We start from the raw sequence: 15,756 nt of genomic DNA, 5'->3' as shown, positions 1-15,756 counted from the left end.
TCTCCTTTTCCAACACTTTACCAAGAACTGAAGTAGGGTTCACTGGTCTATAATTACCAGGGCTGTCTCTACTCCCCTTCTTGAACAGGAGAACCACATTTGCTATTCTCTAGTTTTCTGGCACTATTCCTGTAGACAATGACGATTTAAAAATCAATGCCAAAGGCTCAGCAATCTCCTTCCTGCCTTCCCAGTGGATCCTAGGATAAATCCCATCCGACCCAGCGGACTTTTCTGAATCAACCATGTAATCTCAATCACCAGAATCCCATGTAACTTAATCTTTTGGACCAGCCCACTATGAAGGACCTTTTCAAATGCTTTTGTAAATTCCATGTAAGGTCCATTTGACTGCAGCTATCTTCCACATGTTATCAGCAAGATCCAAACAATTTGTCTATTTCATGCCTATGGCCCTGATGTTCCACCTTGCCAACTGGTGAGTAGGCATCTTGTTTCTTGGAGTTTGTTTAATTGTTTGTTTGGTGTAATGGATTCCTTTCACTTGTTGAGCAGGCACTAAACATCAAGCAGTCACTGAAGCAGATAAATTAACACTACTTTTCTAATTGGGTATTGTCTGCCTTGTGTGAGTGGTGGCTGTCCAATGGGATGTGATAATTCTTTTGCTGGTCTTGCACATTGCATGTCTAGGTGCCAATTTTCTCCATGTTTCTCTTCAGCTTTAGATAAGTGCAAGGACCCAGTTTCCATCAGCCATCATGAGGAGGTACAGCTAGGGGCTAGCCATTGGAGTGGCTTTGTGTTGACAGGAAGAGACCTAAACATTCGGCCTCTGTTTTCATACTACTGCTTCTCAGGGGTGTATATGGATATAGGTTAAAAATGCAAAGCAAACCATGAAATGCATGGTAACTCTCTTCACTCACACAGTATAGATGGATCACATCGACCTATGGGATACAGGTGGATACTGGCTCAACACTGACTGATACAGATGATGGTAGTTAGCACCAAGGCTGGGATGCAACCTTTGAAGGTTTTCTTGCTTTTAAAGTAAAAATGCTGCCATTATATCAACAGTACTCATTTTGCCTTCCTCAACTTTAAAAAAGTAATCACAATTGAGTAGACATTCTTCAGCATTTCTACACAAAGTGCAAAAACAAAATAGAGCTTGCAGTGAGTTCTCACTTAAAGTTGCGTTAGCATTTCTGAAAATCAAGACTTTTAATGTAGCTAGGTTCTGTGTATCCTGCCTTATTAGAAAAAAATTAAAATGTTATGCCTTCAAGTTGAAATATTTTATATTGCAAAATCCCTGAAGAAATAATTTGAAAGGGATAGTAAGTTAAATAAGAAAGACAAATTTAACTTGCTACTTAAGTACAGGTACCTCCTTGTGCACAGTCCTGCTTCCTGATACTGGTAACTGCAGACCCTCTATGCTTTGGACCCTGCAACTTTGAATTGTGGCCTCTCCCCACTCCCCAACCCTTTCGAATTGTGGTAACTCCCCATTCCCCAACCCTTTGAATTGTGGTCTTTCCCCAATCCCCAACCTCTAAGTTGTGGCCTCTTTCCCATTTCTTGACCTCCAAATTGTAGCCTCCCTTACTGAACCAAACCTTTGCCACTTCCTTCTGGATTTGCGTTCCTATTTAAGATCTAGATTAAATCTGAAGCTGGAGCTTCAACAGTTGGAAGTGCGAGCTCCAATGGTTCAGAAATGCTGGAGCTTTTACAGTTTAAATTATTTCTCAACTCACCTTGCTTGCTACTTTGACATACTGAACACTTGGAGATTTAAGACTGGGTTCAAGAGAAGAACAATGAGGCAGAAGCAATTTTGAAAATAATTTAAAATTATAAAAAAGGATTGTTTTCAATCACTAAAGCCAAATGCTCTAACTCCTATTAATTTCAAAAGAGAGTAGAGGGCGGCACAGTGGCTCAGTGGTTAGCTCTGCTGCCTCAGCACCAGAGACCTGGGTTCAATTCTAGCTTCGGTGACTGTCTGTATGGAGTTTGCACCTTCTCCCTGTGCCTGCATGGATTTCCTCCGGGTGCTCCGATTTCCTTCCTCAATCCAAAGATGTGCAGGTCAGGTGAATTGGAGAGCTAAATTGCCCATGGTGTTAAGTGCATTAGTTTGTGATAAATGCAGGGGAATGGGTCTGGGTAGATTACTCTTTGGAGGGTTGGTGTGGACTTGTAGAGCCAAATGGCCTGTTTTCACGCTAACCTAGAGTGAGAAGACTGAGAGACTGTTCGACAGAATGCCAATAACTGTTAGGTGCAACTTTGCCAGACTGTCCAAATACACAAATACTAGGGGCATGTATGAAGGGATCACTAAAGCAACAGGCCTGTTGGCAAAGAAACAGCTTTATTGGAAACAAAGGTGGAGAAAGTCAATAAACTGACTTCAATAAACAGTTGGAGATGTGGGAGGAACCCTATTTGAATGGCTGTAAATCTTATAGGATTTGATGCTGCCCTTCATAGCTCATCTTCTACTTTAAGCTGCTTCTCCCTCTAATGCTTTTTTTTGGTGCATAGAAGGATGTGATTACTGCAACCATTACCTCTAGGTGGTACAAAAAGAATGCATGTGCAAGAAGGCATCTGATATTATTCTTAAAATTTGGAAAGCTGCAACCAGTATCAAAGTTAGTGCTGCTGGTAGGTTCCTGTGATCCAGGACTCAATGGCTTGAATCACATCACACACTGAGTGTGAATAACAGGGGTCAGATTGTGGAGGCTTTGAATGGCGGCTGAAACAGGGATGCTCAAGCAGAAGCACTATTCCAGCAGCCATCAATTGGTAGCCTGCAACTAGGATGAAGAGATGGTGAGGAGGAGCAGCAGATTGGGAGATGGAGGGAGCAGCTACCCCTCAGACATGACCACCTGGCTCCAGAAAGGGCCTATATCTGTGCTGTGGGCAGTTGGAGAGGGTTGGGCAGTAATTTAGAATGATGTAAGTATGGCAAAGGAATGGTGCCATCAGTGGTGTATGTGCAGATGATTCCTGTAGTCTATTGCAACCAGCTGACATCACAAACTTTATCTGCACGTGTGGGGGCTATTTTAGTGTCATGAGTTATCATTTCAGAAATGGAAAACTCACCTCGTGGAGATGATGGCTCAGACAAAAAGAGACCAGTAAATCCTGAACATTTTCAGTCCATTGTCATCTTGCATAAAATGTGACAGAGACGCATATGACAGAGTGAAGCTCCAGAGCAGCTAGGCAGTGCTTATCATCACATTTCAAACAATTGTCACAAGATTTTTGATCAGCTCGAATTGACATCTTTCTAACCCTCTTTTGTCCTATAATCCCTTGAGCTCTCTGATTTTCTTAGCTTCATCATTGAAGGTTGTGCCCTTAGTTGCCAAGTTTCTAAGTTCCAAAATTCCCTCCTTAAACTCCTCTGGTTCCTCACCTCTGTCTTATTTAAGACCCTCCTTTAAACCTAGACTGTGATTGTTTTATTCTCAGATATTGTAGCAGTCCATGCCCACAAGCAAAACGACTTGCATTGTATCCAGGTTTGGATTGATAAGATTGAAAATTGACAGTAATCATCACGAACAATGGAGATTGCACACTTCCATCATGACAATCAATGATATTACCATTGTCGAGTCACTCACCATCAATATGCTGGTCAACCAGATGCCCACTTCAGTCCTTTTATCTCGATGTGGTTCAATGTCAAATTTAGTTTCATAACCACTACTGTGGTTTATCAAAATATAAGCATTTTTGTAATTCCACTTTGTAGCTGTTTAGTACGATTGAGTCTTGGATCTTTGATTTTCACAGATAGATGAGGATGATTTGCTTGGTTCAGCCTGCACTATTGACAACTCCAATTCACTTTTTGCTGATGCCATTGTAAGTACTGGATTGAAAAAAATTCTTTACAATATATATATGGATTATAATCACGATAAGATTATTCTAAATGTGATATGCTGCATCTGTTCTAATGAAACACCTTTTCATTTTCAGTTTTCTGTTATTTTCTATATTGTTTTGGACAGCTCACTTCATTGACCAACCCTTTACCCATCTATAGCTTTCCTTTTTTGTCTTGATTATGGCCCTCTGAATCACTTCAGAATATTTTTCCCTGTTAACGGCACTTAATAGATATGTAGTTTTTAAAATCTGTTTGGATATGTGATTATATAACTTCACGGCAGATGGGACTTCAGTCTGGACCTTCTGGCTCAGTGATAGGGATGCTATCACAGCACCATGAGACATTTAAGGTGAATGTCAGGTGTGGGAAACACTTTATAATTTGTTTACCATGAGTGATGTTATCCTGTGACATGGGAATCACAATTAATAAATACAGATGTTAATCCCATAGTGTTCTCAGAGCTTGATACAATCTCCTCAAGTTTTCTTCGTGAAAATTGAATAAATCATTGTCCAACCTCACTACTGTACCAAGGCTAGAGATGATAATTGATAAATACTGACAGGAAATATTGCTGATCTAAAGAGTCCATAATGAACCATTGCATGGTTCTATTAGTTTCTATCAGAGAGGGTAGCTAGAGTTTCATTTTAATGTTTAATTCAAAAGGTGGCCCGTACTGTCGTGCAGCCATTCCCTCAATGGCTAATCAACCTCTATGCTGCCATTTAAAAAAAAACGCAATTTCAATTTTGTGTTAACACAACAAATAGAATTTATATTGTTTTAGGTTAGGCAAAAATATTTTGACCAAGGAGAGAAAGCAGATGATTTGTTGATGAAGCAGCTTAAATGCTTAAAAATAGTTTGATACTTATAACAAGAAGTTCATTACCTTACCTGTACAAATCTAATCACAGTGGGCAGAGCTCAATTTCAGAGATCTCCAATAAACAATTTTCTGGATGGGTGCAGATTTAACAGTATTGAAGAAGCTTGACAACATCCAGGTCAGATTGCATTATTTTGGATTGCATCCATTGGCATGTTTAGTCTGCAGCATGTACAATCTAGAAGATGCACTGCAGGAGTTCATTATGGTTACTTTGACAGATGTAACTCATGAAGTATTAGACCTACTATATACCTAATTGAATTAAATTTTATATTCATAACAAGCATTGACAAATCAGATTAGAACCAATATTAAACTTATCAATCAACATTTACCAAGGCAGGCAGGAAGATCTCCATATAATAGTTTCAAGAAATAATAGTGGCCAATCAGGAGTAGAAGGAGAGCCAAATTTTCCCAAGTACTTTTGCAATTCTATATTATCATGCTTTTGCTTCCTCCTATAAGCTTAAAAACCTATGAAATACTGAAAACATAAATTAATAAATTACAGAAATACATAAATTACAAACCATTTTTACTCTTTTGAAACACCTGTAACAAAATTTTCTGTCAGAGGTGCCTGCATATAAAAAGCCTAAACCTTGAGTTCACAAAGGAATGCTAAAAAGATTCCAATGAGTAATTTGTAGATCTAACCATGCAGCTGTAAGCACCTTGTAGTCGTTGATGTAGGTTCGCTCGCTGAGTTTGAATGTTCATTTCCAGATGTTTCATCACCATTCTAGGTAACATCTTCAGTGAGCCTCCAAATTAAGCACTGGTGGTGTAGCTCGCTTTCTATTTATATGTTTGGGTTTCCTTGGGTTGGTGATATCATTTCCTGTGGTGATATCATTTCCTCTGGTGATGTTATTTCCTGTTCTTTTTCTCAGGGTGTGGCAAATGGGACCCAAGTCGATGTGTCTGTTGATAGAGTTGTGGTTGGAATACCATACTTCTAGGAATTCTTGTCCGTGTCTCTGTTTGGCTTGTCCTGGGATAGATATGTTGTCCCAGTCGAAGTGGTGTCCTTCCTCATCTATATATAAGGATACTAGTGATAGTGGGTCATGTCTTTTTGTGGCTAGTTGATGTTCATGTATCCTGGTGGCTAGTTTTCTGCCTGTTTGTCCAATGTAGTGTTTGTTACAGTTCTTGCAAGATATTTTGTAGTTGACACTAGTTTTGCTTGTTGTCTGTATAGGGTCTTTCAAGTTCATTTGCTGCTGTTTTAGTGTGTTGGTGGGTTTGTGGGCTACCATGATGCCAAGGGGTCTGAGTAGTCTGGCAGTCATTTCCAAGATGCCTTTGGTGTAGGGGAGAGGGGTTAGAGTTTCTGGATGTGTTTTGTCTGCTTGTTTGGGTTTGTTCCTCAGAAATTGGTGGAAATGACTGCCAGACTACTCAGACCCCTTGGCATCATGGTAGCCCACAAATCCACCAACACACTAAAACAGCAGCTAATGAACTTAAAAGTCCCTATACAGGCAACAAGTAAAACTAATGTCATCTACAAAATACCTTGGACTTATAACAAGCACTGCATTGGACAAACAGGCAGAAAACTAGCCAACAGGATACATGAACATCAAGTAGCCACAAAAAGACATGACCCACTCTCACTAGTGTCCTTACATATAGATGAGGAAGGACAACACATCTGTCTGGAGAAAGCCAAATGGGGACATGGACAAGAATTCCTAGAAGCATGGTATTCCAACTGCAACTCTACCAACAGACACATTGACTTGGGTCTCGTTTCTCCTGGAAAAAAAACAGGAAATGGCATCACCACTAGAAATGATGTTACCACAGGAAATTACATCACCAACCCAAGGAAACCCAAACCTATAAATAGAAAGCGGGCTACGCCACCAGTCCTTCATTCAGATGCTTACTGGAAATGTTACCTAGTATGGTGACGAAATGTCTGGAAATGAACCTTCTAGCTCAGTGAGCAAACATACATCCAGAACTTCAACCTGAGTTATAAATCTTCTCAAAACTCGCTAACCTTGAAGTTGTTTTTGAATCATTCTTGAATGAATAATCCATGCTTGGTTAGTTGTATAGAAAATGCAATCCATCCTCTGATGTTGTGTATGAATACAGCATTACTGTTAATAATTATTTACTCAAGAATCTGTACCTAGGTACCTTGGTACCTAAGATGGTGCCATAAATGGTGACTTGTAAACTTTTCACTGTAATCAGGTGAGTACATGTGACGGTAAAGCTAATTCACTATAATTCAGTTGAATTCAATTCAATTCATGTTAGAGGGAGACTTACAATTGACTCACTTGAGTTTAAATGCTTACTCAGAAGATTTAATTGAAGTACATTTAATTTGATTCCACAGCTAATTGTTAAAGCAGAAGAAGTGCAAACAAGGACCTTTTAAACTTGATTAATTCCTTGAATTTGCGATAAAAAGCTAGGTCCTAATTAGATGGGCAATATCAATAAAGAACTGCTACTCCAAATTACATATAGATACGTGTTTATTTAATTCTGATATGTGGGACTACTTTATTTGTTTATCTATTTGCTGTTCAAAGAATATTTATTTCAGTTTTCTGAGGTAATTTCTTCAAAAAATCTATTTCCAGTTTTCTCCAATTGCATGTACGTGCCTTGCTCCAGTTCCACATCCCAGTACCTCAATTGTGAATGACAAAAGAGATCTACCTTAATATATAAGCAATATATTTTAATGCTCTTTTCCTGCCTGCTATACCTCGAATGTCACACTAAAGTATCTGTCTCATACTTGAAAGGATATATGAAGCATAGATATGATCGTTTGGACACTCTGTGTGGTCCTATTGCCAACATTTTCTGAAAAAGAAGAATGGCCTGGTGGTTTCTTAAAATCTGTCATCATGTATAGTTTCCTTAACAGAAATTATGTGGTCTTAAACATGGTGATTAGAAAACAGCATATCGTCTACGTTATGCAACATGGAACACCTGCTAATAGTAAAAGTGTTTGTGTGACTCTGGTGTTTCATTGATGTTAGCATGTTCTTGTTCTCCTCATCGGATTTACCATGAGCATACTGTGATGGATTTAATATTTTAGCAGTATTGAATTTACTGTGCATACATGGAACTATCTGGAAGCTAGTGAAGCCCCCCTAAATTCCAAAAACCTTCCTTGGTGACCTCTGCAACACAAACCTTGTGAGCATGTTTCATGTCAGGTGAAGTTACAAATGGAATTCCCAGACAGTGTTATTTAAATTGTATGGAATTAAAGTATTGTTTAAGAATAGACAGAAATATTTCCAACTGGCGAGCAGGTCCTTTAATTCACATGTGGGATGTAGGTGATGCTGGTTGGTCTGTATTTATTGCCTCTTCCTCGTTGGCCTCGAGAAGGTGGTGGTGAGCTGCCTCTTGAACCACTGCTGTTTAGATGGATTCACAATATTGAAATGTTGAACGTTGAAAAGGATCCATGTTTTTACAATTTTTCTAGTTCATCCCAAATTCCAGTTGAATGAAGACTACTTTAGGAGTGTGGGTAAGTTTCTGGACTGTGCCGAATTATCACTAGCTATCAACCAGCATGAATTCCAGTGAGACCTTAATAAATATTCAATAATTGTCTCAGATAAAGAATGGGATTGATTCCCTTTAAGTATATTGTATTCCCGTAGGAATATAACAAAAGCAATATCAATCTGTTATTCCTCTCTTCCCAGACTTAGAATGGCTCTTATCCACTCCATCAGACTTCAGACTTCCACTGAAGCAGGAAAGGGGTCTCTGAAGTATGCTTGAAGGTGCAGTCTACCCAAACACATTGCAGTCCAAATTATGTTCATGATACCATCTTTAGTATGTGGGCAAATGCCTGGCCATGAACAACTGCCGTTCACTCTGCCACAGATGGGCCAACAGCTTTGGAAAGTCTTATCCTATTAAATGTTGCTCTTTGCTAATTCTAAAATGTTTGAAAGCTGTCCAAAATTTAACTTTTCAAAAGAAACAAAATTGTGCAATTGTTTGTTTTAGACAAGTTTGTATCAATTTGATAAACTTATGATTACAATATGTTCCAACTTCCATCTTTCAGAGTGCTGACCCTACCTCTTCCACTAAAGATACACATAACCATATTGGAGAAGAATCCTCAAGACTGCAATTAGCAAGTAGTCTTAATGTTTTGGAGGAACTGGATGCCTCTTCACCTCTCTCGAACTTAAATGGGGACCAGCCTTTTGATATTCTGCAGAAGTCTCTTCAGGAGGCTAATATCACTCAACAAACCTTGCAGGAGGAAGCAGATTTGGCAGCTGGCCTTACTTCCACCCAGGACTTTTCTCAAACTCCACATCATGCTGCATCCTTTTCTCAGGTTTCAGAGTTACCTTCTGGCACTTCAACAGTAAGAGGCCTGACACAGCAGCAGATGAATGTAACACCGGCTCCCATTTTGCAGCAAGTTTTACGAACTCCCTTTGTAAATAATGAAGCTAATGTACAGCCTGGATTTTTTCAACAAATGGGCATCAACAGTGTTGCAATTCAGCATGTACCCAGCAGCAACCAAGCTGGTGGTATTGGACCAATCCAGCTGATTAGTTCATTGGATACTCAGCAGCCTGTAATGACTCTTAATCACCTTGACGGGTCTCAGTTTATCTCGAAGAGCAGTGGACAACAACCAGCTCTAAACCCTGGGCCTCTAGGTGGTTACAATATGTCATCACTTCCTAACCAGCAACAAATGTCTTTGAGTACATCTGGTTTAAATGAAACTGGTGGGTTGTTGCTTCAGAGACGTGTGACAGCACTTAATGGAAACACTTACTATGGAACATCTAATATTGGCCAGGTACCACAACATATGTCTGTTCACTTTAGTGGTAATAACATTCAAACAGCACTGCCTTTGCATAATATTATCATTCAGCGAGGCCCTGTACCAAGTCAGCCGAAAATTTCACTTAGCATTCAACCTAAGCCCGCTCAAATGAACCAACAACAAACAGTTTACAATGTCAACAACCTGGAATTGCAGACAGCATTCAAACTCCAAAATGAAGTTGCATTACAACAACAGCAAATACAACATGGCCTTCCTTTTTGCTCCACAAGCTCTTCTCAGAGTTCATCAGTGGGCCCAGCATTGGGTGTCAATATTGCAAAGCACCAGGTGACTAGAAAGTCTGCTAGATCACAAGTTTTAAATCAAACAGGAAACATCATAATTCATCCTCCCATTGGGCAACATGAACCTCTTGTATCCCAGAACCAGTTTTTCATTCCTACCAGCCTAGCATTAAATATGAATTCAACTGTTCAACACCTTCAGACTGCAAATGGACAGATTCTTCAAAATCGAACTGTACCAACCCAATTGGTCTCCAACCAAGTAGCTTCTGAATGTGTTTTAACAAATCGTAATTCTTCAGGTACAATGTTGACTACCCAGTCTTTTTCAGGACAGTTCTTGAATAATCAGAACTCTGCAGGACAGTTAGTTTCTAGTCAAAGTGGCATGGAACAAGTTATTAACGCTTCAGGAGGGCAGCTGCTAACAAACCATGGCTCATCGCATCTAGTTACTGGGCAGGTTCCACTCCACCAGGCTTCACAGATGGTATTTAACCTTCCAACCACTCAAAGTGTACAACCCACTGCTGGTGGTTCAAGCATTAATACAGGAATATTTAAGCAATCCGGGCAGAATGCAGTCCGAGGACGGTCAATGCAAAACCAACTTGCTGTTTCAAATACACCTAGTTCTCTGTGCTCCAGCTACGTGTCTACAATACAGCCTGTAATGTCAGCAAGCAGTGGTGGTGAAAATGTCACACAAACGTGTTCCAGTGGTAATATTGTAATGGTTTGTCAGGGAGAGCAATCCCTTGTGACAGTACAGTCTGCCCAACAGCAACCACAGTGTCAGCAACAATTGGGAATGAATCAAATTTACCGGATATCCAATCCTTATCACCAAAATGCAGGTGCAATGCAGCCCTCGCGACAGGTTGTTTTCAGCCGGACGGACATGCCAGTAACACAAACAAACAATCAACAGCAATTTCTGTACTCCCAAGTAAGTGATGAATTACTTAATTTGTGAATGATAAATCTTTAAAGAAATGAAATACTACTGTACTATGGAAGCATCTTTTTCATAGCTGCCTGAGCTATTCTCATTGCAATGTAGGTGCAATAATATGCTGACTTTATTGGTGCAAAATTCCACATGCACACATGCATCTTTTAATTTTCTTTTAAAGACCCCAAAAGCTATGTAGTGCTTTATTAAATTATTTGCTTTTAAAAATGAGCATTCTATCAGATGACTGATTGATAGTGTTTGTGAAATGTTTACCTATTAGACTATGTGATAATTATTGTGTGTTGTTGCAAACACAGCTTGTTTGAAACATTTAATAAGACCATAAGATGTAGGGAGCAGAAGTCAGCCGTTCATCTCATGGAGTCTGCTTCGCCATTCAATTAGACAATGTTTTCTCAAATAATCCTCAGCTGTATTTTCCTGCCTATTCCCGATAACATTAATTCCCTTAATGAAAAATATATCTATCATGACCTTGAATATACTTCACAATCCATCTTTAACAGCTTTCTGCAAAAATATTCTGCAGATTTACTGAAGAAATTGCTTCTTATTTCCGTTTAAATGTGCGATTCCTTATTCTGAGATAATGTCCTATGGTTCTAGACTCTTCAACAACAGGAAATAACCTCTCTTCTGCCCTGTCAAGACCCCTAAGAATCTTGTATGTTTCAATGAAGTCACCGCTCATTCTTCAAATTCCAATGAGCACAGACCCAACCTACTCAACCTAAGACGGTCCCTCCATTCTGGCATCAGCCTCGTGAACCTTCTCTGCACTGCCTTCAATGCCAGTATATCTTTCCTTTGACAAGGATCCCATAAATGTTCTTCGTATTCCAGCAATGGTCTGCCTAGTGTTTTGTATTCTTTTAGCAAAACCTCCCTACTTTTATACTCCATTTTCTTTGAAACAAAGACCAGTATTCTATTTGCCTTCCTTCCTCCTGCTGAATTTCTATGCTAGCTTTTTGTGATTCATGTCTGAGAACTCCAATTTCCTTTGTTCTATAGCTTTCTCCACTTAAATAATGTTCAGCTCCTCTATTCTTTCTGCCAAAGCACATAACCTCACATTTTCCCATATTCCATCTGCCACATTTTTGCCCACTCACTTAACCTGTCTATCTTCCTCTGCAGACTCTTTGCGTCATCCTCACCACTTGCTTTCCCATTTATTTTTGTGTCATCTGCAAACTTGGCTATAGTACATTGCTTCTTCCAAGTTGTTAATATATATTCTAAATATTTTTGGTCCCAGCACTGATCTCTGGCACTGTGTTAATTATAGATTGTCATCCTGAAAATGCCCCTATTATGCTAACTCGCTGACTTCTGTTGATTAGTCAGTCCTCTATCCATGTTCATACATTACATCCAATGCCCATTGGCCCTTATCAAGTAGCCTAATGGTCTTTTGACACATACCTTCTGAAAATCTAAATATATTATATCCACTGCTTCCTCTTTATCTATCCAGCTTCTTACTTCCTTAAAGAATTCTAGTAAATTGGTCAGACATGATTTCTCTTCCATGAAATCTTGTTGACTTTCTACTTGATCATATCATATATTTCTAAATGCAGGTTGTTATGCTATAACATGACTGTTGTGTTTCTCTGCAACATCATACTGTAGAAAATCCCACTGTGGAAACTATTGAATATTAAGTTGTAGAAGATCTCTAATAGAAAATTGCTATACCCATTCAGTACAAAATTTGCGTTATCCAAACAATGTCCACAATTTGTCAATCACAATAAAGCCAATTCACGCTAACGAAACATGCGTTATAGCAGAATGACCTGCGCTATGCAATTAAATCCCTTCCCAATACCAGTTGTTAACTAGCCTACAATTCCTGTAATTTATTTTCTTCCTTTTTGACTAAAATTGTTACATTGGCAGTTTTCCACTCCTTTAAAACTTTTCAGACTCTAAGGATTCTTGGAAGATTACTATCAGTGCATCCACTATCTCTACACTTACTTCCTTTTAATGCTGGGATACATCCCATCAGATTCCAGGGACTTACTGGCTTTTAGTTCCTTTGGTTTCCATTGTACACTTCCTCTACATTTACCCCTGACTAATGCACCTCATCTTCACATCCCTGAACACTATGGGCAATTTAGCTTGTCCAATTCACCTAACTTCACATTTTTGGACTGTGGGAGGAAATCAGAGTTTATGGAGGAAACCTACAAAGACATGGGATAATGTGCAAACTCCACATAGATAATCACCTGAGGCTAGAATTGAACCTGGGTCCTTGGCGCTATTTGGCAGCAGTGCAAACCACTGAGCCATCGTGCCTTCTTAGAATCCTTCTTCCTCAATTCATATCTTGCTATGAGCCATTAATTATTTTCTTAAACATCTACCATTATTCTTCAAGTACTTTTGCTGCTGAGTCCCTTTCCCAGATTCAAAATAGCCTGATCTCTGGTTGGATCTGCAAGATATTTTTCTTGGAAACTGTTCCATATGCACTCTGTGAATTCTTTCAGGTCTTCCTCTCTCAATCTATCCCAGCTACATGAAAATTAAAGTCTCCCATGATTAACTGCCTTTGTTATATGCACTCATCATCTCCTAATTTATTCTCTGTCCCACTGAAAAGCTACTGTTACAGGAGCTGTGTATTACTCACAACTGTGTCTTCCCATTTTCACTTCTTACCATCACTCAAATGGATTGTACGTCTTTTGATCCAAGATCACGTCAAGCTATTGTACTTATTTGATCTCGTACCAACAATACTACCCTGCTATCTTTTCCTTCCTATTTGTTCTTTTCAAAAGTCACACATCCCCAAATATGTAATTCCTGGCTATGATCTCTTTGTAAACATATCTGTGTCATAGTTAAAAAATCATATCCATTAATCTGTGCTTGTGCCATTAATTAATTTATTTTGCTCCAAATTCTATGAGCATTCAAATAAAGAGAAATTATTTTGTCTTTTTACATTTTGTTTTCCCCTTTTGACCCTATTTATTGCTCGTTTTCTATGTTTATACATTCTATTCCTTCCTGTACAATTCTGAGTGTCATTGTCAAAATAGCTGCCCTGTAATGCTGCCATATTCTCTTATTTTGTAAGGCTACATTCCTCCTCTCTCAAACTCTTCCTCCTCTAATTAGCGCAAACTCTGTACAGTCCTAGTTATTCAATTCATCAGGACATTGGCCCCAGCACAGTTCAAGTGAAACTCATCTCACTGGAACAACCCCTTTCTACACTACTACTGGTGCCACAAACTGAAACTCATTCCACCTACATAAATCTTTAAGCCATGCATTTAACTTAATTTACCCTCTGCCAGTTTGCCCGTGGCTCAGGTAGTAATCCAGAGGATTTGAGCTTGAAGGTTCTGTTTTGTAATTTGACTCCTAAGATTTATTAAGCTGTGAAATAATATAGGAAGTAATGTGATGGGTGCTGAAGAAATTGGTCCTGACTTGTAAGGCTTCTTCAGAAACCATAAATCCCAAACATAGGTGTAGTGTAAGGCACTATCATTGGAATAATGCAATGGCTTGGAGAATGAACAGGGAGACACCGAGCAGGACACTTTGAAAGCAGAAGGGAAGAAGAGTTCATAACGAATGATTATTCCACAGTAGCAGCTAATACTATCCAGGCTATCACTTAGTACCCTGTGTTAGATTCCGTGGGTGAACCAGCATTAATGGAAGATGTGCAAAATGCATTTAGATATAGTAAAAAAAAAGCCTGCGGCCACAATGATATTCTAGCTGAGGCCTTCAAAGCTGGAAATACAGTGTGCTGAGTTGAAGTAGCTGTAGTTGAATAGTCATAGAGATGTACAGCACGGAAACAGACCCTTTAGACCATAAGACCATAAGACATAGGAGTGGAAATAAGGCCATTCGGCCCATGGAGTCCACTCCGCCATTCAATCATGGCTGATGGGCATTTCAACTCCACTTACCAGCATTCTCCCCGTAGCCCTTAATTCCTTGTGACATCAAGAATTTATCAATCTCTGCCTTGAAGATATTTAGGTCCCGGCCTCCACTGCACTCTGCGGCAATGAATTCCACGGACCCACCACTCTTTCGCTGAAGAAATGTCTCCGCATTTCTGTTCTGAATTGACCCCCTCTAACTCTAAGGCTGTGTCCACGGGTCCTAGTCTCCTTGCCTAACGGAAACAATTTCCTAGCGTCCACCCTTTCCAAGCCCTGTATTATCTTGTAAGTTTCTATTAAATCTCCCCTTAATCTTCTAAACTCCAATGAATACAATCCCAGGATCCTCAGCCGTTCCTCATATGTTAGACCTGCCATTCCAGGGATCATCTGTGTGAATCTCCGCTGGACATGCTCCAGTGCCAGTATGTCCTTCCTGAGGTGTGGGGACAAAAACTGGACACAGTACTCCAAATGGGGCCTAACCAGAGCTTTATAAAGTCTCAGTAGCACAACAGTGCTTTTATATTCCAACCTTCTTGAGATAAATGACAACATTGCATTCGCTTTTTTAATCACGGACTCAATCTGCATGTTTACCTTTAGAGAATCCTTGACTAGCATGCCCAGATCCCTTTATACTTTGGCTTTATGAATTTTCTCACCGTTTAGAAAGTAGTCTACGCTTTTATTCTTTTTTCCAAAGTGCATTTGCTCACATTGAATTCCATCAGCCATTTCCTGGACCACTCTCCCAAACTGTCTAGATCCTTGTGCAGCCTCCCCACTTCCTCAGTACTACCTGTCTGTCCACCTAACTTCGTATCATCGGCAAACTTCACTAGAATGCCCCCAGTCCCTTCATCCAGATCATTAACATATAATGTGAACAGCTGTGCCCCAACACTGAACC

At 39.5% G+C, this 15,756-nt stretch overlaps 1 protein-coding gene across 3 annotated transcripts in view; it reads left to right on the top strand.

Moving 5' to 3' along the window:
- Positions 1 to 15,756, top strand: part of LOC132819728 (BRD4-interacting chromatin-remodeling complex-associated protein-like) — a 76,681-nt gene that overhangs the window by 40,060 nt on the left and 20,865 nt on the right. For 2 of the 3 annotated variants that reach the window (XM_060831412.1, XM_060831413.1), the window contains 2 exons: positions 3,799 to 3,870; positions 8,887 to 10,875. In XM_060831412.1, coding sequence (XP_060687395.1) covers positions 3,799 to 3,870; positions 8,887 to 10,875 — 2,061 coding nt within the window. Of the gene's footprint in view, positions 1 to 3,798; positions 3,871 to 4,857; positions 4,915 to 8,886; positions 10,876 to 15,756 lie in introns of those variants that run through there. The other variant, XM_060831414.1, reaches the window with a different exon arrangement.

Source organism: Hemiscyllium ocellatum, chromosome 10 (assembly GCF_020745735.1).
Source record: "Hemiscyllium ocellatum isolate sHemOce1 chromosome 10, sHemOce1.pat.X.cur, whole genome shotgun sequence".
Classification (NCBI taxonomy): Eukaryota; Metazoa; Chordata; class Chondrichthyes; order Orectolobiformes; family Hemiscylliidae; genus Hemiscyllium; species Hemiscyllium ocellatum.
This window is presented reverse-complemented; position numbering and strand designations above follow the sequence as displayed.